At 56.4% G+C, this 20,852-nt stretch overlaps 1 protein-coding gene across 1 annotated transcript in view; it reads right to left on the bottom strand.

The window, feature by feature from the left end:
• DMTN (dematin actin binding protein) overlaps window positions 1–20,175 on the bottom strand; it is a 28,539-nt gene extending 8,364 nt beyond the window's left edge. Inside the window, exons 1-10 of the mRNA XM_064730933.1 lie at window positions 19,927–20,175; window positions 15,281–15,333; window positions 12,362–12,415; window positions 7,681–7,755; window positions 4,366–4,521; window positions 3,455–3,499; window positions 3,265–3,373; window positions 535–591; window positions 300–452; window positions 103–212 (exon numbers count right to left, since the gene is read on the bottom strand). Of these exons, the coding sequence (XP_064587003.1) occupies window positions 103–212; window positions 300–452; window positions 535–591; window positions 3,265–3,373; window positions 3,455–3,499; window positions 4,366–4,521; window positions 7,681–7,755; window positions 12,362–12,379 (723 nt within the window). The 5' untranslated portion in view covers window positions 12,380–12,415; window positions 15,281–15,333; window positions 19,927–20,175. The remainder of the gene's footprint in view (window positions 1–102; window positions 213–299; window positions 453–534; window positions 592–3,264; window positions 3,374–3,454; window positions 3,500–4,365; window positions 4,522–7,680; window positions 7,756–12,361; window positions 12,416–15,280; window positions 15,334–19,926) is intronic.
• Between the last annotated feature and the right edge of the window lie 677 nt (window positions 20,176–20,852).

The raw sequence follows: 20,852 nt of genomic DNA, 5'->3' as shown, positions 1-20,852 counted from the left end.
GTGCCACCAAGGGACCCCTGTTGGGATCGGTGCCACCAAGGGACCCCTGTTGGGATTGGTCCCATCACCCCCAGCCCCTCAGAGCTCCCACCCCAGCCTGACCTTGCTCAGCTCCTGCCTCTGGAGCTCCCGCAGGTTCTTCATCTCCTCGGTCAGATCCTCATCCTCCTCCTCGCCTCTCTTGGACGCCATCCGCCTCCTCCACTCCGTCTCTGCGGGAAAAGGGACAAAGGGACGTTCCAGCCATTCCCACCCCACCTGGGGTCTCCGGGAGGGAAGAGCCCCCTGGTGCCACCTACCCACGACGGCCAGCGAGGGCGGGCAGGGCCAGTAGTCGGTCTCGATCTTGGCGGGCTGGTTGGGGTCCGGGGGCTGCGCCGCCGGGAATTTGGAGGATTCGATGATCAGGTCCTCGATGAGATGCTTCCCGTGGTGGGCACTGGAATGGTGGTCTGGGGGCACAGCGGGGGTGAGGGGGCATTCCCGGGGTGCCCCATCCCGTGGGATGGACCCCCCTGCCCTCCCCACACTCACCTTTCTGCCGGTAGATCGGGGGCTTCTTGTAAATGTTGAGCTCTGTGGTGTCGGTCTCTGTGGGGAAAGGGGGATTTGGGGTTGGGAGTGGGAGTTCAAGGGGTTGGGAGTGGGAGTTCAAGGGGTTGGGAGTGGGAGTTCAAGGGGTTGGGAGCTCATGAGGTTGGGGATGTGAACTTGCAGGGTTGGGAGTGGGTGTTCAAGGGGTTGGGAGTGGGAATTTATGGGATTGGGAGCTCATGGGGTTGGGAATTTATGGGATTGGAAATCATGGGGTTGGGAATTTATGGGATTGGAAATCATGGGGTTGGGGATGTGAACTTATGGGGTTGGGAGTGGGAGTTCAAGGGGTTGGGAGTGGGAATTTATGGGATTGGGAGCTCATGGGGTTGAGATTGGGAGTGGGAGCTCATAGGATTGGGAGTGGGAACTCATTGGAATGGGAACTCATGGGATGGGGAGTGGGAACTCATGGGATTGGGAGTGGGAATTTATGGGGTTGGGAATGGGAGCTCATGGGGGTGGGAGCTCATGGGGTTGAGATTGGGAGTGGGAGCTCACAGGATTGGGAGTGCAAACTCATTGGAATGGGAACTCATGGGACCGGGAATTTATTGGGTTGGGATTGGGAGCTCATGGGGGTGGGAATGGGAGTTCATGGCATTGGGATTGGCAACTCTGGGGTTGGGACTGGGAGCTCATGGGGTTTGGAATGGGAATTTAGGGGGTTGGGAATGGGAACTCATGGGATTGGGAACCATGGGATTGGGAACTCATGGGATTGGTAGTGGGAATTTTAGGGGTTGGGAATGGGAGTTCATGGGGTTGAGAATGGAATCTCATGGGGTAGGAGATGGGAGCTCAGGGAATTGGAAGTTCTTGGAATTGGGAATGGGAACTCATGGCATTGGGAGTGGGAATTTATGAGGTTGGGAATGGGAGCTCATGGGATTGGGAGTGGGAACTCATGGGGTTGGGAGCTCATGGGACTAGGAATGGTAATTTATGGGTTTGGGAACACCTGGGGTTGGGAATGGGAACTCATGTGATTAGGAATTGGAGTTTATGGGGTTGGGGACACATGGGGTTGGAGTGGGAGCTCATGAGATTGGGAGTTCAGGGGGTTGGGAGTGGGAGTTTATGGGATTGGGATTGGGAGCTCATGAGGTTGGGAATGGGAACACATAGGAGTGGGAACTCATGAAATTGGGAGTGGGGATTTATGGGGTTGGAGTGGGAGCTCATGAGATTGGGAGTTCAGGGGGTTGGGAATTGGAGTTTATGGGGTTGGGAGTGGGAGCTCATGGGAATTGGAGTTTATGGGGTTGGGAACACACGGGGCTGGGAGTGGGAGCTCATGGCATTGGGAATTTGTGAGGTGGGGAATGGGAGCTCATGGGATTGGGAATGGGAACTCATGGGGTTGGGAGTGGGAGTTGGTGGGGTTGGGAATGGGAACTCATGCGATTAGGAATTGGAGTTTATGGGGTTGGGAACACACGGGGTTGGGAGTGGGAATGGGAACACATAGGAGTGGGAACTCATGAAATTGGGAGTGGGAATTTATGGGGTTGGAGTGGGAGCTCATGAGATTGGGAGTTCAGGGGGTTGGGAATGGGAGCTCATGAGATTGGGAATGGGAACACATAGGAGTGGGAACTCGTGAAATTGGGAGTGGGAATTTATGGGGATGGAGTGGGAGCTCATGAGATTGGGAGTTCAGGGGGTTGGGAATTGGAATTTATAGGGCTGGGAATGGGAGATAATGGGAATTGGAGTTTATGGGGTTGGGAACACACGGGGCTGGGAGTGGGAGCTCATGGCATTGGGAATTTGTGAGGTGGGGAATGGGAGCTCATGGGATTGGGAATGGGAACTCATGGGGTTGGGAGTGGGAGTTGGTGGGGTTGGGAATGGGAACTCATGCGATTAGGAATTGGAGTTTATGGGGTTGGGGACACATGGGGTTGGAGTGGGAGCTCATGAGGTTGGGAGTTCAGGGGGTTGGGAATTGGAGTTTATGGGGTTGGGAATAGGAGCTCATGAGATTGGGAATGGGAACACATAGGAGTGGGAACTCATGAAATTGGGAGTGGGAATTTATGGGGTTGGAGTGGGAGCTCATGAGATTGGGAGTTCAGGGGGTTGGGAATTGGAATTTATGGGGCTGGGAGTGGGAGCTCATGGGAATTGGAGTTTATGGGGTTGGGAACACACGGGGCTGGGAGTGGGAGCTCATGGCATTGGGAATTTGTGAGGTGAGGAATGGGAGCTCATGGGATTGGGAATGGGAACTCATGGGGTTGGGAATAGGAAGTCATGCGATTAGGAATTGGAGTTTATGGGGTTGGGAACACACGGGGTTGGGAGTGGGAATGGAAACACATAGGAGTAGGAATTCATGAAATTGGGAGTGGGAATTTATGGGGTTGGAGTGGGAGCTCATGAGATTGGGAATGGGAATTTATGGGGCTGGGAATGGGAGCTCATGAGATTGGGAATGGGAACACATAGGAGTGGGAACTCATGAAATTGGGAGTGGGGATTTATGGGGTTGGAGTGGGAGCTCATGAGATTGGGAGTTCAGGGGGTTGGGAATTGGAATTTATGGGGCTGGGAATGGGAGTTTATGGGAACTGGAGCCGATGGTGTGGGGAGGAGGCTCCAGGGCAGCCCGGCCGGCCCGGGCAGTGCCGGGGTCCCGTTGGGGGGCCGGGGCCGTTCCGTTACCGGGGCGGTGGAAGTGCTGGACGCTGCTGCGGGTGGGCGCGGGGCCCTGGCGCGAGGGGGGCACCGGGGCGCTGCTGGGGGGGCGGCTCTCCAGCCACTCCCGGATCACCTGCAGGAAACGGGATCGGGGTCAGAGAGACCCCCCCGGTTCAGCACCAACCCCTCCCCACACAGCAGGGCCAGCACTCACCTCTGGAGACGGAGGAGGCGACATGGATTTGGGAGACAGGGAGCGCTGCAGAAGCAAGGATTGAAGTAATTTTAATTTATTTTTATTTTAATTTATTTTTAAAATAATTATAAAATATAAAAATAATGTAATTAATATAATATAATCTAATATAATACAGTATAATTAAATGTAATGTAATATAATACATTATATTTTAATTCATATTATAATTGATTATGCAATATAATACATTATATTATAATTTATTTTTATAAATTATATAATGTAATAAAATTTAATATAATATAATAATATATTATATAGCATTATATGATATATGATATGATATGATATAATACATTATATTTTAATTTTATAAATTATTTTAATTTATTTTTAAAACAACTAAAAAATATAAAAAGAATATATTTAATATAATGTAATATAATACAATTAAATGTCATGTAATATAATATAATGTAATATGATAAAATGAAATGTAATCATGTAAGCATATAATGTAATATAATGTAATATAATATAAATTATATAATGAATTAGTATAGTATTAATATAGTACTAAATATAGTAAATATTATAATTATAAAACATTATTTTATTTATAATAAAATTTTCTTTATTGCTAATTTTTTTAAATTTTATTTCATTTTTTATTCATTTTATTTTCATTGATTTCAACTTAATTTTTAATTATTTTTAATTACTTTTAATTTAATTTCACGGTTTTAACTGAATCTCAACAACTTCAACAACCCTCATGAACTGTCACAAATTACAACGAATCTTAATCAATTTCAGCTATTTTTCCGCTGGAATTTTTTCCTGTTATTCCAGAATTCCATTCCAGCTTGATGCCCCTTCTCTCCAGGTGGGATTCCACCCCAAATCCCCCGGGAATTGGCGCTCACCTCCCGGCTGCGGGGCAGCTCCACGTGCTCCATCAGCGAGTAGGTGAAGTGCGGCTCGTAGATCATCAGGTCGGGCCGTTCGATGTCCAGGATGGCTTTGTCCTTGGGGATGGCAGCCAGGTCCTTGTAGCCCAGGACCTCGTTGTCCATTTTGGCCTGGAATGAAGGGAAAAAGTCATTTGGGGTGCAGAGGGGAATTTTGGGGAAATTTAGGGAATTTTCTGTAAGGTACTTGGAGATCATGGGGTTGGGAACGGATACTCATGGGATTGTGAATAATGGGATTGTAGCCCAGAACCTTGTTGACCATTTTGGCCTGGAAAGAAGGGAAAACGCCTTAATTTGGGGTGCAGAAGGGAGATTTTGGGAAATTTAGGGAATTTTTTGTAAGATACTTGGAGATCATGAGATTGGGAGCTCATGGATTGTGAATAATGGGATTGTAGCCCAGGACCTCGTTGTCCATTTTGGCCTGGAATGAAGGGAAAAAGTCATTTGGGGTGCAGAGGGGAATTTTTGGGAAATTTAGGGAATTTTCTGTAAGGTACTTGGAGATCATGGGGTTGGGAATGGATACTCATGGGATTGTGAATAATGGGATTGTAGCCCAGGACCTCGTTGTCCATTTTGGCCTGGAAAGAAGGGAAAACACCTTGGTTTGGGGTGCAGAAGTGAATTTTTGGGAAATTTTGGGAGGTTTATATAAGGTCCTTGTAGCCCAGGACCTCATTGTCCATTTTGGGAATTTTTGGGAAATTTAGGGAGTTTTTTATAAGGTCCTTGTAGCCCAGGACCTCGTTGTCCATTTTGGCCTGGAATGAAAAGAAAACGCCTTAATTTGGGGTGCAGAAGTGAATTTTTGGGAAATTTAGGGAGTTTTTTATAAGGTCCTTGTAGCCCAGGACCTCGTTGTCCATTTTGGCCTGGAATGAAGGGAAAACGCCTTAAATTTGGGGTGCAGAAGGGAGATTTTGGGGAAATAAGGGAATTTTTTACAAGGCCCTTGTACCCCAAAACCTCATTGTCCATTTTGGGAATTTTTGGGAAATTTAGGGAATTTTTGGGAAATTTAGGGAGTTCTTTATAAGGTCCTTGTACTCCAAGGCCTCGTTGTCCATTTTGGCCTGGAACGAAGGGAAAATGCCTTCATTTGGGGTGCAGAAGGAATTTTGGGGAAGTTTAGGGAATATTTTACAGGGTCCTTATACCCCAGGACCTCGTTGTCCATTTTGGGAATTTTTGGGAAATTTAGGGACTTTTGGGAAATTTAGGGAGTTTTTTATAAGGTCCTTGTAGCCCAGGACCTCATTGTCCATTTTGGGAATTTTTGGGAAATTTAGGGAGTTTTTTATAAGGTCCTTGTAGCCCAGGACCTCATTGTCCATTTTGGGCTGGAATGAAAAGAAAACGCCTTAATTTGGGGTGCAGAAGGGAGATTTTGGGAAATTTAGGGAATTTTCTGTAAGGTACTCGGAGATCATGGGGTTGGGAACAGATACTCATGGGATTGTGAATAATGGGATTGTAGCCCAGGACCTCGTTGTCCATTTTGGCCTGGAATGAAGGGAAAACACCTTGGTTTGGGGTGCAGAAGTGAATTTTTGGGAAATTTAGGGAGTTTTTTATAAGGTCCTTGTACCCCAAAACCTCATTGTCCATTTTGGGAATTTTTGGGAAATTTAGGGAATTTTTGGGAAATTTAGGGAGTTTTTTATAAGGTCCTTGTAGCCCAGGACCTCGTTGTCCATTTTGGCCTGGAAAGAAGGGAAAACACCTTGGTTTGGGGTGCAGAAGTGAATTTTTGGGAAATTTTGGGAGGCTTATATAAGGTCCTTGTACCCCAGGACCTCGTTGTCCATTTTGGCCTGGAATGAAAAGAAAACGCCTTTAATTTGGGGTGCAGAAGAGAATTTTTGGGAAATTTAGGAAATTTTTCAAGGGGTCCTGGACCCCAGGAACTCATTGTCCATTTTGGGAATTTTTGGGAAATTTTGGGAGGCTTATATAAGGTCCTTGTAGCCCAGGACCTCGTTGTCCATTTTGGCCTGGAAGGAAGGAAAAATGCCTTCATTTGGGGTTCAGAAGGGAATTTTGGGGAAATTTAAGGAATTTTTTGTAAGGTACGTGGAGATCATGAGATTGGGAGCTCATGGGATTGTGAATAATGGGATTGTAGCCCAGAACCTTGTTGACCATTTTGGCCTGGAATGAAGGGAAAAAGTCATTTGGTTGTCAGAGGGGAATTTTTGGGAAATTTAGGGAATTTTCTGTAAGGTACTTGGAGATCATGGGGTTGGGAACGGATACTCATGGGATTGTGAATAATGGGATTGTAGCCCAGGACCTCGTTGTCCATTTTGGCCTGGAATGAAAAGAAAACGCCTTAAATTTGGGGTGCAGAAGTGAATTTTTGGGAAATTTAGGGAGTTTTTTATAAGGTCCTTGTACCCCAGGACCTCATTGTCCATTTTGGGAATTTTTGGGAAATTTAGGGAATTTTGGGAAATTCTGGGAGTTTTTTATAAGGTCCTTGTAGCCCAGGACCTCGTTGTCCATTTTGGCCTGGAATGAAAAGAAAACGCCTTAAATTTGGGGTGCAGAAGGGAGATTTTGGGAAATTTAGGGAATTTTTTGTAAGGTACTTGGAGATCATGGGTTGGGAACGGACACTCATGGGATTGTGAATAATGGGGTTGTAGCCCAGGACCTCGTTGCCCATTTTGGCCTGGAATGAAGGGAAAAAGTAATTTGGGGTGCAGAAGGGAATTTTCGAGAAGTTCAGGGAGTATTTTACAGGGTCCTTGTACCCCAGGAGCTCATTGTCCATTTTGGGAATTTTTGGGAAATTTAGGGAGTTTTTTATAAGGTCCTTGTAGCCCAGGACCTCGTTGTCCATTTTGGCCTGGAATGAAGGGAAAAAGTCATTTGGGGTGCAGAAGGGAATTTTTGGGATATTTAGGGAATTTTTCACAAGACCCTTGGGAGCTCATGGGATTGGGAAACATGGGATTGTAGCCCAGGACCTCGTTGTCCATTTTGGGAATTTTTGGGAAATTTAGGGAATTTTTGGGAAATTTAGGGAGTTCTTTATAAGGTCCTTGTAGCCCAGGACCTCGTTGTCCATTTTGGCCTGGAACGAAGGGAAAATGCCTTCATTTGGGGTTCAGAAGGGAATTTTTTGGGAATTTGGGATTCACACCCTCCAAGGCCGTGCTGGGGGGAGTGGGGATGGATTTGGGGGTCCCATCCCGACCTGGGGGATTTGGGGGTGAGGTGGGAAGGTGGGAAGGTGGGGAGGTGGGAAGGGCTCCTTACCACGATGCTGGAGGGAGAGCCGGGAACGCTGGATCCGCGGGAAGAGCAGACGCTCCCAGGGGAGGTCAGAGGCTGCTGGATGGAAAATGGGGAGGGGGCTCAGCCCAGGGGGTTTGGGGACACCCCTGTGTCAGAATTCGGGACATCCGTCTGTCTGTCCTTGCTCAAACCCCTGCCAGGGGGCTCAGAGACCCTCTGAGACCCCTGAGATTTTGATTTTAATCCATGGAAAAAAGTTATCAACCTTATTGAAGACCTGCAAGCCACGAAAGATTAAGTAGAATGATAATGAATTTATCATGGGGTGAAAAAAGGGATTTTTGGGGGTTTTAAAATGGGGGCTCAGAGACCTTGTCACAGAGCTTGAGACCTGAGATTTTGATTTTAATCCATGGAAAAAAAATTACCAATTTTATATGAAGGCCTGCAAGCCACGAAAGTTTAAGTAGAATGATAATGAATTTATCATGGAGTGAAAAAATGGATTTTTTGGGGGGTTTTAAAATGGGGGCTCAGAGACCGTGGCACAGAGCTTGAGACCTGAGATTTTGATTTTAACCCATTGGAAAAAATTATCAACCTTACTGAAGACCTGCAAGCCAGGAAAGATTAAGTAGAATGATAATGAATTTATCATGGGGTGAAAAATTTGATTTTTTGGGGGGTTTTTAAAATGAGGGCTCAGAGACCCTGGCACAGAGCCCAAGACCCCATGCTTTTGATTTAGCCCTTGGGAAAAACAATTACCAAGAATTACAAGTCACAAGAAAAAACAATGACAAAGAATTACAAGTCAAAAGAGTTTAAGTAGAATAATTGTTAGTTTGTCACGGGGTGGAAAATAGAATTTTGGGGGGTTTTTAGAATGGGGGCTCAGAGACCTTGTCACAGAGCTTGAGACCTGAGATTTTGATTTTAACCCATTGGAAAAAAAATATCTACCTTATTGAAGACCTGCAAGCCACGAAAGATTAAGTAGAATGATAATGAATTTATCATGGGGTGAAAAAATTGATTTTTGGGGGTTTTAAAATGGGGGCTCAGAGACCCCGTACCTTTGATTTAGCCCTTGGGAAAAACACTTACCAAGAAGTAAAAGTCAAAAGAGTTTAAGTAGAATAATTGTTAGTTTGTCACGGGGTGGAAAATAGAATTTTGGGGGGTTTTTAGAATGGGGGCTCAGAGACCTTGTCACAGAGCTTGAGACCTGAGATTTTGATTTTAATCCATGGAAAAAAAATTACCAATTTTATATGAAGGCCTGCAAGCCACAACAGTTTAAGTAGAATGATAATGAATTTATCATGGGGTGAAAAAATTGATTTTTTGGGGGTTTTTAGAATGGGGGCTCAGAGACCTTGTCACAGAGCTTGAGACCTGAGATTTTGATTTTAATCCATGGAAAAAAAATTACCAATTTTATATGAAGGCCTGCAAGCCACGAAAGTTTAAGTAGAATGATAATGAATTTATCATGGGGTGAAAAAATGGATTTTTTGGGGGTTTTTAAAATGGGGGCTCAGAGACCTTGTCACAGAGCTTGAGACCTGAGATTTTGATTTTAATCCATGGGAAAAAAAATTACCAATTTTATATGAAGGCCTGCAAGCCACAACAGTTTAAGTAGAATGATAATGAATTTATCATGGGGTGAAAAAATTGATTTTTGGGGGTTTTAAAATGGAGGCTCAGAGACCCCGTACCTTTGATTTAATCCATGGGAAAAAAAATTACCAATTTTATATGAAGGCCTGCAAGCCACAACAGTTTAAGTAGAATGATAGTGAATTTATCATGGGGTGAAAAATCGATTTTTTGGGGTTTTTGGTATGGGGGTTCAGGAGGCAAGATGGAAAAATCTGGGCATGTCCTGCCTTTCTCCTTCTTCTTCTTGGCCTCCATCTCCTGCTCTGATGGTGGCACTTTTGGATTGGTTTAGAGCAGAAGCTCACTGTCTAACATAGGGGATAGGTATTGGAAAATTATTGTAAATATTGTACATGTGGTTTTTAGTATAAAAAGATAACTGAGGGTGTCAGACCTCAGCAGGGCAGGGAAAGAATTTTATAAATAAGATACAACAAACAACCTTGGGAATGAGAACAGAAAAGCTCTGAGTCCTTCTTTGACTGCCAAGATGGGAAAAGAGACTTTAACACATCTCGGGGTCGCTGTGGGCAGCAGAGATCCCAACATCTTTTATGGAAAATCCTTTCCTTAGGATTTTTCCTCCTGAGAAGCTGGGAGGCCTCAGGAACAAAATGTAAACAATGGTTATCTGCTGCTGTGGAATGCAACAGGTGCATCTGGGATTGGTCTCATGTGGTTGTTTCTAATTAATGGCCAATCACAGTCAGCTGGCTCGGACTCTCTGTCTGAGCCACAAACCTTTGTTATCATTCCTTCTTTTTCTATTCTTAGCCAGCCTTCTGATGAAATCCTTTCTTCTATTCTTTTAGTATAGTTTTAATGTAATATACATCATAAAATAATAAATCAGCCTTCTGAACCATGGAGTCAGATCCTCGTCTCTCCCCTCACCCTCGCACCCCTGTGAGCGCTGTCACACCCGCGGGTCCCAGATTGGCGGGGATGGCATTTCTGGTGGCACGGGCAGGGAGGGACAGCGGGGAGGTGACAGCGCCGGGCCAGGAGGCGCTGCCGCCAGATGGGGCTGCAGGCTGGGCTGGAGAGGAGGAGGAGGAGGAGGAGGAGGAGGAGGAAGGCAGGGCCCCGCTCACAGCAGCACAGACCGCCCCTGCCTTTGGCACCAGCCCCGTGTGCGTGCGGGGCTCCCCGTTCTCCAGCGCCCTTCCAGGACCCCTCGCACCCTTTATTGGATCTCCAAAACTTTCTCCGTACCCCCAGCACCCTCCCAGACCCCCAAAACCCTTTATTGGACCCCCAGAACCTTTTCTGAACCCCCAGCACCCTGTTCTGTACCCCCAGCACTTTCTGTACCCCCAATATCCTTTCCTGCACCCCCAGCGCCCTTCCCTGGACCCCCAACACCCTTTATTGAACCCCCAGAACCTTCTCTGGACCCCCAGCACCTCCAGCACCCTCCCAGACCCCCAACACCCTGCCCAGGCCCCCAACACCCTTTCCTGGACCCCCAAAACCTTCTCGGTACCCCCAACACCCTGCCAGAACCCACAGCACCTTTCCTGGACCCCCAACACCCTGCCTGAACCCCCAACACCTTTAATGGACCCCAGCACCCCGTTCTGCATTCCCAGCACTTTTCCCACACCCCCAGCACTCTCTGTACCCCCAATATCCTTTCTTGCACCCCAGCACCTTTCCCGGACCCCCAACACCCTTTATTGAACCCCCAGAACCTTCTGGGACCCCCAGCACCTTCCCAGACCCCCAACATCCTTCCCTGGACCTCCAAAACCTTCTCTGTACCCCCAACACATTTAATGGACCCCCAGCACCCCGTTCTGCATTCCCAGCACTTTTCCCACACCCCCAGCACTTTCTGTACCCCCAATATCCTTTCCTGCACCCCCAGCGCCCTTCCCTGGACCCCCAACGCCCTTTATTGAACCCCCAGAACCTTCTCTGGACCCCCAGCACCCTCCCAGACCCCGAGCACCTTTCCCGAACCCCCAACACCCTTTCCTGGACCCCCAAAAGCTTCTCGGTACCCCCCAACACCCTGCTAGGACCTCCAGCACCTTCCCAGACCCAGCACTTTTCCCGGACCCCCAACATCCTGCCCAGACCCCCAATACCCTGCCTGGACCCCCAGCACCCCGTTCTGCATCCCCAGAACTTTCCCCACACCCCCAGCACTCTCTGTACCCCCAATATCCTTTCTCGCACCCCCAACACAGTGCCTGAATCCCCAACACCCTTTATTGGACCCCCAGAACCTTCTCTGAACCCCCAGCACCCCGTTCTGTACCCCCAGCACTTTTCCCACACCCCAGCACTTTCTGTACCCCCAATATCCTTCCCTGCACCCCCAGCACCTTTCCGGGACCCCTAAGGCCCTTTATTGAACCCCCAGAACCTTCTCTGGACCCCCAGCACCTCCAGCACCCTCCCAGACCCCCAGCACTTTTCCCGAACCCCCAACGCCCTTTCCTGGACCCCCAAAACCTTCTCTGTACCCCCCAACACCCTGCTAGGACCTCCAGAACCTTCCCAGACCCAGCACTTTTCCCGGACCCCCAGAACCTTCTCTGGACCCCCAATACCCTGCCTGGACCCCCAGCCCCCCGTTCTGCATCCCCAGAACTTTCCCTACACCCCCAGCACTTGCTCTGTACCCCCAATATCCTTTCATGGACCCCCAGAACCTTCTCTGGTCCTGCAGGCACCCCGTTCTCTAAACCAGCACCTTCCCCTGACCCCCAGCACCTTGTCTGGTACCCCAACACCTTTTCTGAAGCCCAGAACCTTCAGGGGACCCCCAGAATCCTGTTCGGAACCCCCAGAACTCTCCTTGGGCCCCAGAACCCTCCTTGGACCCCCAAGATCTTCCCGGTCCCCCAAGACCCTCCCTGGACCCCCAGAACCCTGTTCAGGACCCCCTTTACCCTCCTTGGAACCCCAAGACCTTTCTTGGACCCCCAAGACCCTCCCTGGACCCCAAACATCCTCCTGGGACCCCCAAGACCCCTCCCAGCCCCCCTTTATCCTCCCCGTACCCCCAAATCCCCTCCCATACCTTCTGCAGTCTTTCCATTCAGCCGCGGGCTGGGGCTGTGTCAGTCACAGGCTCCTGTGGGCACAGAGGGCACTGCCAGGGTGGGCACAGAGGGCACGGGGCACTGCCAGGTGGGCACAGAGGGCACGGGGGTTTGGGCACTGCCAGGTGGGCACAGAGGGCACGGGGCACTGCCAGGTGGGCACAGAGGGCACGGGGCACTGCCAGGTGGGCACAGAGGGCACTGCCAGGTGGGCACAGAGGGCACAGGGGTTTGGGCACTGCCAGGGTGGGCACAGAGGGCACGGGGGTTTGGGCACTGCCAGGTGGGCACAGAGGGCACGGGGGTTTGGGCACTGCCAGGGGGCACAGAGGGCACGGGGCACTGCCAGGGTGGGCACAGAGAGCACGGGGCACTGCCAGGTGGGCACAGAGGGCACGGGGGATTGGGCACTGCCAGGGTGGGCACAGAGGGCACGGGGCACTGCCAGGGTGGGCACAGAGAGCACGGGCACTGCCAGGTGGGCACAGAGGGCACGGGGCACTGCCAGGTGGGCACAGAGGACACAGAGGGCACGGGGGTTTGGGCACAGGGGGTGGGCACAGAGGGCACGGGGGTTTGGGCACTGCCAGGCGGGCACAGAGGGCACGGGGGATTGGGCACTGCCAGGTGGGCACAGAGGGCACGGGGGTTTGGGCACTGCCAGGGTGGGCACTGAGGGCACGGGGGTTTGGACACTGCCAGGTGGGCACAGAGGGCACGGGGCACTGCCAGGGTGGGCACAGAGGGCACGGGGGTTTGGGCACTGCCAGTTGGGCACAGAGACCCCCGGGGGTTTGGGCACTGCCAGGGTGGGCACAGAGGGCACAGGGGTTTGGGCACTGCCAGGGGGGCGCAGAGAGCACGGGGCACTGCCAGTTGGGCACAGAGCCCCCCGGGGGTTTGGGCACTGCCAGGGTGGGCACAGAGGGCACAGGGGTTTGGGCACTGCCAGGGGGGCGCAGAGAGCACGGGGGTTTGGGCACTTCCAGGGTGGGCACAGAGGGCACGGGGGTTTGGGCACTGCCAGGTGGGCACAGAGCCCCCCGGGGGTTTTGGCACTGCCAGGTGGGCACAGAGGGCACAGGGGTTTGGGCACTGCCAGGTGGGCACAGAGGGCACAGGGGTTTGGGCACTGCCAGGGGGGCACAGAGCCCCCCGGGGGTTTGGGCACTGCCAGGGTGGGCACAGAGGGCACAGGGGTTTGGGCACTGCCAGATGGGCACAGAGGGCACGGGGATTGGGCACTGCCAGGGTGGGCACAGAGGGCACAGGGGTATGGGCACTGCCAGGGTGGGCACAGAGGGCACGGGGATTTGGGCACTGCCAGGTGGGCACAGAGGGCACAGGGGTTTGGGCACTGCCAGGTGGGCACAGAGGGCACGGGGGATTGGGCACTGCCAGGGTGGGCACAGAGGGCACGGGGATTTGGGCACTGCCGGGTGGGCACAGAGCCCCCCGGGGGTTTGGGCACTGCCAGGGTGGGCACAGAGGGCACAGGGGTTTGGGCACTGCCAGGGTGGGCACAGAGGGCACGGGGCTTTGGGCACTGCCAGGGTGGGCACAGAGGGCACGGGGGATTGGGCACTGCCAGGTGGGCACAGAGCCCCCCAGGGGTTTGGGCACTGCCAGGTGGGCACAGAGAGCACGGGCACTGCCAGGTGGGCACAGAGGGCACAGGGGTTTGGGCACCGCCAGGTGGGCACAGAGGGCACGGGGCACTGCCAGGTGGGCACAGAGGGCACGGGGCACTGCCAGGTGGGCATAGAGCCCCCCGGGGGTTTGGGCACTGCCAGGGTGGGCACAGAGGGCACGGGGGTTTGGGCACTGCCAGGTGGGCACAGAGACCCCCGGGTGAGGGTCCCACATCCCACCGCCTTCCTGGCACAGACTGACCTCTGGGCACAGTGGGCACAGGGGTGGCACGGTCCCAGTGCCAAACGTGGGTGGCACACCCCCACAGCGGGCACGGGGGTGGCACGGTGACGGCACAGGGATGCCACAGCCCCAGTGCCAAACGAGGGTGGCACGGCCCCGGTGACAAACGGGTGTGGCATGGGGGTGGCACAGAGCCAGTGCCAAATGAGGGTGGCACGGCCCCAGTGCTGGCAGCAGGACAGGCCTGCCAGGAGATGCCACTGTCCCCCAGCAGGGGACAGGTGAGGAACAAGGAGGGGACAGGAAGGGGAACGGGTGAGGGGCAGGGAGGGGACAGGGACAAGCAGGGGACAGTGAGGGACAGGGAAAGGCAGGGCACAGGTGAGGGACGGGGAGGGGACAGTGAGGGACAGGAGGGGAGGAGAGAAGCGAGGGACAGGCAGGGCACAGGGACAGACAGGTGAGGGACAGGTGGGGACAAGCAGGGACAGGCAGGGCAGAGGCACGGGACAGTGACAGACAGGGGACAAGCAGGGACAGGATGGGGGACGGACGGGATAGGGAGGGTACAGACAGGGACAGGTAGGGCAGAGCAGGACACAGTGACAGACAGGGGACAGGTGAGGGACAAGGAGGGGACAGGAAGGGGAAGAGGTGAGGGGCAGGGAGGGGACAGGGACAAGCAGGGGACAGTGAGGGACAGGGCACAGGTGAGGGACAGTGAGGGGAGGAGAGAAGTGAGGGACAGGCAGGGCACAGGGACAGACAGGGGACAGGCAGGGACAGGATGGGGACAAGCAGGGACAGGCAGGGGGACAGACGGGATAGGGAGGGTACGGACAGGGACAGGTAGGGCAGAGCAGGACACAGTGACAGACAGGGGACAGGTGAGGGACAAGGAGGGGGATAAGCAGAGGACGGGGGACAGTGACAGACAGGACACAGCGACAGGCACGGGACAGTGACAGACAGGGCACAGGGATGGGACAGCACACAGCGACAGGAGGGGACCCCGCACTCACCGCTGCCTCGGTGGCTCCACATCCCCCTGGGCGCTGGGGCTCGGCCGTTCCCTCTGCGGGGAGAGCACAGCGGTGCCGCTGAGCGGGTGCCAGCCCTGCCCCTGTCCCCACGCTGTCCCCACGCTGTCCCCGTGCCCGCCCGTGCTGACGGTGTCGCCCTTTTGTCCCTCGTGCTGCCTCCAGAATCCTCCCCGGGCACGGGACGGGCCCGGCCGCGCTGCGGGGCCACAAAGGCGCTCACAAAGGGGAAAATTCCCCATTCTCCTCCAAATTCTCCTTTCAGGAGGGACGGAGTTGGAAAAAGCTCGTGCGGTGACAGCGACAGTGACAGCGACAGCAGCCCGGGCAGGGCACGGGGGTGGCACCGCCTTTGGGGACACCAAGCCCGCTGTCCCCAAGCGCTGATGGCGGGGATGGAGCGGGAGCAGCTCCGGGAGCATCCTCGGGCTGCGGGAGCCCTCCCTGGGGACCCCCCGCCACAAAGACCCCCCAGACCCGGCCCTGGAATGGGATTTAAGGCGCTGACCCCATCCCCAGCCCCGGGGTCGGTGGGATGGGCAGCGCCAGAGCGGCACAAGGGCGGCATTGTCCGCTTGGGCACAGCCCTGAGCTCACAATTTCCAGCGCCGGACGGAGCCAGGCTCGCCCCCCGCCCCCGGTGGCGCTGCGGGGACACGGGAGGGACGCGGTGACACCGGAGGGACGCGGGGACAGCGAGCGGATGGAGGCGATGGCGGAGAACGAAAAGGAAAACAAACCCGATCCGGGCGTGCGGAGAGACGCCACCAAACTGGCGACAGGTGCCAGGCCCGAGGGGCCACCTCGGCCACCACGGTGCCCCCCCCGTGTCCCCAGAGCGCGGGGACAGCTTATCAGGAGCGGGCAGGAGCCACCGCCCCGCGTTCCCCATGGCAACGAGCCCCGATGGAGCCGCGCCTGGCCCGAGATAAGCGCGGCTGTTTTGGGATTTTCCCGGCCAGGAGCGCTCGGGGGAGCGGGGACAGGAGGGGGGACAAGCAGCGCGTCCCCCCCTGTCAGGGAGATGCTGAGGGGACCGAAAGGAGCCGGGCAGGGAGCGTGGGAAGGGGGAGATGGAGGAAGGAAGGAAGGATGGATGGACGGACAGACGGACAGGACACGTGCGGGCGGGGCTCGCAGCGATGGAGCGGTGCCGGTGCCCCCCCCGAGAGCGGAGCCGGGGCTGCGCTGCCGCGGGAAGAGCTCGGTTCCCTCCTCCCCACCCCGAGGAAATCCGGATTTGACTTTTCGCAGCCGCCAAAGCCATCAGCGCCCGGCGCCGCGCCAGGAGCCAGGCCCTGAGAACCCCCAGGGGACCCCCGGCCTTCCTCCATCATCCTCCTCCTCCTCACCCCCCCGAGTGTCACCGAGCGCCCGAATTGCGGCGCGGCTGTCGCGGCTCGCAGCCAGCAGTGACACAGGGGGACATTCGGGGTCACAAGTTCCCTGAACAGACGGATCCCGCCAGCCCTGGAACGGTGTCCGGTGCTTCCCAGCCCGGCCCAGCCCTCCTCATCCTCCTCCTCCTCCTAGCAAAGCTCCAAACAAACAGCGCAGCGAGGCCCGGAGCATCCTCCGCGCTCACCGGGGAAACTGAGGCACGGCCACACGCGGGGCCCCAGCGGCAACCTGAGCGCGACAGCGGCTCCGCGCCCCGCGCCCCGCCGGTGTCCGGTTCCTCCCTTGTCCTGTTTCTGTCCCCGCCGGCCATCGCTGCCGTGTCACTGCCCCGCCACCTCGGTGGCCTCCAAAGCCACCAAATGCCACCAGCTGCCAGCCCCGGGCGTTTTTCCATCCGTGCCTCAGTTTCCCCGCATGGATAGGGAGAGGAGGGAAAAGGGGGAGGGGGTATCAACAGCCCGCCCACCCCATCCCGGAGCGGATGGAGATGAAGGAGGAATTTCCACCTCCTCGTTTCCTCCCATCCGCGGAATCTGGGCCAGCGCAGCTTCCCCCGGCCCTGCCCTGCAGGTTTAAAGAGGGGGCGAGACGCGGCCTGAACCCCAAAATCCTCGGGGATGAGAATTTTGCTCTTTGCTCGGCCCCCCTGTCCCGATGGCCACCCCACAGCCCCGCTCTGGGCCGCGCCTCACGTGGCTCCTAATCCGGGATTAGAGTGGGATTAGCCTGCTCATCCCGCACGCGGAGGGACCCGCTGGGGATGTGTGAGGAGGCCGCGCCCTCCGCGCCTCCCCCTGAGGGTTTGGGGGAGCCCCCGGACCCCAAAAAAAACCCCCCCGGATCTGCCAACCCTGGGTGAGGCACGCCCAGCATTGGGTACACCGGGATTGGGGGTTCTGGGGTCACCCGGGGGGGGTCACACCTGACAGGACACCCAGGGGTCCCAAAGTGGCCCTGGAACGACCCCAGCCTGGCACCCACAACCAGGAGCTGAAGCCCCCCAGAGAAAGCTCCATCCACGGCCAAGAAATGGGAGGGATGCCTCAAATTTACACCTCAAATTCTGCCCCTAAATCCCCTCCTGATGCTGCGTGGGGTGGGGAAATAGGAATTTATTCTGCCTCTAAATCCACCCCCGATGCTCCACTAAATGGGAATTTATTCTGCCCCTGAATTCCCCCACAATGCTCTGTAGGGTGGGGAAATGGGAATTTATTCTGCCCCTAAATCCCTCACTAATGCTCCACTAAATGGGAATTTGGCCCTCCGGGCTCTGCCAGGAGGGGTTGGGGGACCCCAAAATTCCGCGTCCACCACGGTCAGGGAGCATCGAACCCTTCCTGGATTTGGGTTTGGGGGGTTCCCCCCCAGCAGCAGCAGCGCTGAGACCCCACAGATTCCCAAATTCCCTGCTCAGGTGGGGCTGGGCAGGGCTGGGCGGCCCCGGCCTCGTCCCTCGGCGATGTCCCCGGGGAGGGGACGCGGGGGTGGCCCGGGGGGGCTCAGGGAGGGTCCCCGCGTTCCTCCCCCAGCGATGGGGACAAAACGTGGGGAGGGAAAAGCGACGGGAAAACGGAGAGCGGCCGCCACCACCCGGCCCCCCCGGCACCCTCCGTGTCCCCACAGCGTCCCCACCGTGTCCCCGTCCCCGCCGAGCCGCTCACTCACCCAAGGCCGCGCTCACCGCATCCCTGCGGGCCGATGCTCTCACGCAGCCCCCGATCACGCGTGGGCTCCCGCGGGGGCTGCGGCGCATCCAGAGCCGTGAGAGCGGCACAACGGGCGGGAGAACGGCGGAACGCGCCTATCACCCCCCGGCAGCCCGGCCCCGCCGCCGATAACCGCGCGGGGCGTGCGGGGGAGGCTGCGTGGGACGTGGGAGGGTGCAGGAGTGCGTGGCTGCCCGGGGAGGGGGTGGCGGTGACCGCGTGGGTGCCGCGCTCGCCTCTCCCCGGCTCGCTGCTGGCTCAGTCCCTTTCCCAACAAGAGGAGAATTAGCCGGCATCATGACGAAGCAGTATTGGCTGCCGCTCCTCCCGCTTTCCCCGGCACAAAGAGGGAGGAAAGCAGCGATAACCGGGCCTGGCAGGGGAATAACCCAGCCCTGGCACCCCCCGGCCCCCGCTGGGCACCGGGCGCGGCCGCCCCCGCTCCCCCCGCTGGGGTTTTGGGGGGATTTGGGCACCCCCAGCACCGCACGGGGCTGCGGCAGCGTGGGGAGGGGGGAAGGGACGGAACCTCCCCCTCAATGCGACCCCCAGGATGGGTCTGGGGGCGCTGCGCCCACCCCTGGCTGACCAGGGAGGGAAATCCAGCGGGAATTTCCATCCGCGGCACCGGCGCGGCTTGGGAGGTGCCGGGAATCTGCCACAACCCAGCGCTGGGCTCTGCCCCCAAAACCCCAATTTCCCCCAAAGCCTGGGGGTCGCGGTGCTGCTCAGGGCAGGGCAGGGAGGCTGCGGTCACCTCCATCCCCCTGGAGCCCCTCGGATCGCGGCACCCCGGGATGGGGCTCGGGAGCGGAGCCGCGGCCGGAGGCGCCGGGGGCGGCGGGGCTGCGTTGGTGCCGCAGCGCCGGGAGCCGGAGTCTATTCCCGGCTCTGTGTGGGAGCGCTGCCTGGTGACAGCGGCAGCAGCGCCCGTTCGGGGGCTCCTCCTCGCTGCCTCAGTTTCCCCGCACCCCCGCTAAGGAAAGCGCTGCTGGACCCCCCCCGGATGGACACGCAGGGCCTGGGGTGTGTCCGGGGTGCGCAGCTGGGAGGAAACACACCCAGGGCTGCACATCTGGGGGGATGCAGGCCCAGCGGTGAACATCTGGCAGGGATACAGCCCCAGGGGGATGCACACGCGCGTCCTTCAGCGCCAGGAGCATCCCCGGTCCCGGCTCCGCCATCCCCCCATGGCCGGGGGTCTCCTCCGGCCCCCGCCGCCCCCCGGGGCCGTGCCCGTGAATCATCGGGGCTGCGGCCGCCTCGCCGCCGCCACTAACCCAGTTTCTCAAGCATGAAGACGATCGCAGCGGCTGCTCGGCGGCTGCCACCTGCGCCCGGGGGCTGCTCCGGCTGCTGACCCGGCCGCGGCACCGACACGCCGGGGGGAGTTTGGGGGCGCCCCGATCCCGCTCCGACCCACAACGCGCGGTGTTTCATGCACGCCCTCCAACCGAGCCACCCCCGCTGGGTCAGCGCGGTGCCGGTGCGGGATGGGGAGCGGGGGTCAGGCCGTACCTTCAGGGGAGCCCATGGCCCGCAGGCAGCGCTGCCCGTCCGCCGGGAGCCATCCCCGCGCCGAGCAGCCCTCCCGCCCCTGCGCCGCACGCGCGTTGCCACAGCGACCGCCCCCCGCCCGCCGCCGCACCGGGAGCGGCACCGGGAGAGGCGGGAGCGGCACCGGGGAGCGCCCGGAGCTGCAGCGGGGCCAGGAGAGGCCCCGAGGCTCGGCCAGGGATGGAGGAGGTGCAGGAGAGCCCTGTGGATTGAGAGAGGGATGAGGGAGGTGCAGGAGCATCCTGTGGACTCAGAGAGGGATGGAGGAGGTGCAGAACGATCCCCTGGACACACAGAGCGATGGAAGGAACGCAGGACAACCCCCTGGATTTAGAGAGGGATGGGGAAGGTGCAGGAGCATCCTTCGGCCTCCCTGAGGTGTGAGGGAGTGCAGGACAAGCCTCTGGATTTAGAGAGGGATGGAGTGGGGGGCAGGATAGTCCTGGGGACACACAAAGGGGTGCAGGAGCATCCTCCAGCCTCACTGAGGGATGGGGACGTGCAGGACAATTCTCTGGACACACAGAGAGGTGGAAGGAGTGCAGGACAATTCTCTGGATTTAGAGAGGGAGGGAGGAGGTGCAGAGGCATCCTGTGGATTTAGACAGGGAGGGAGGAGGTGCAGGAGCATCCTTCAGCCTCACTGAGGGATGGAGAATGTGCAGGACAATCCCCTGGACACACACAGGGATGGAGGAGGTGCAGGAAGATCCTTCACCCTCACTGAGGGATGGAAGAGGTGCAGGACAATGCTGTGGACACACAGAGGGATGGAAGGAGTGCAGGACAATCCCCTGGCCTCGCCAGGTGATGGAGGAGGTGCAGGAGCATCCTTCAGCCTCAGGGAGGGATGGAGGAGGTGCAGGACAATCCTGTGGATTGAGAGA

Source organism: Zonotrichia leucophrys, chromosome 22, assembly GCF_028769735.1.
Source record: "Zonotrichia leucophrys gambelii isolate GWCS_2022_RI chromosome 22, RI_Zleu_2.0, whole genome shotgun sequence".
NCBI classification, from domain to species: Eukaryota; Metazoa; Chordata; class Aves; order Passeriformes; family Passerellidae; genus Zonotrichia; species Zonotrichia leucophrys.
The sequence above is the reverse complement of the archived record's forward strand: the minus strand, read 5'-3'. Positions and strand labels throughout refer to the sequence as shown.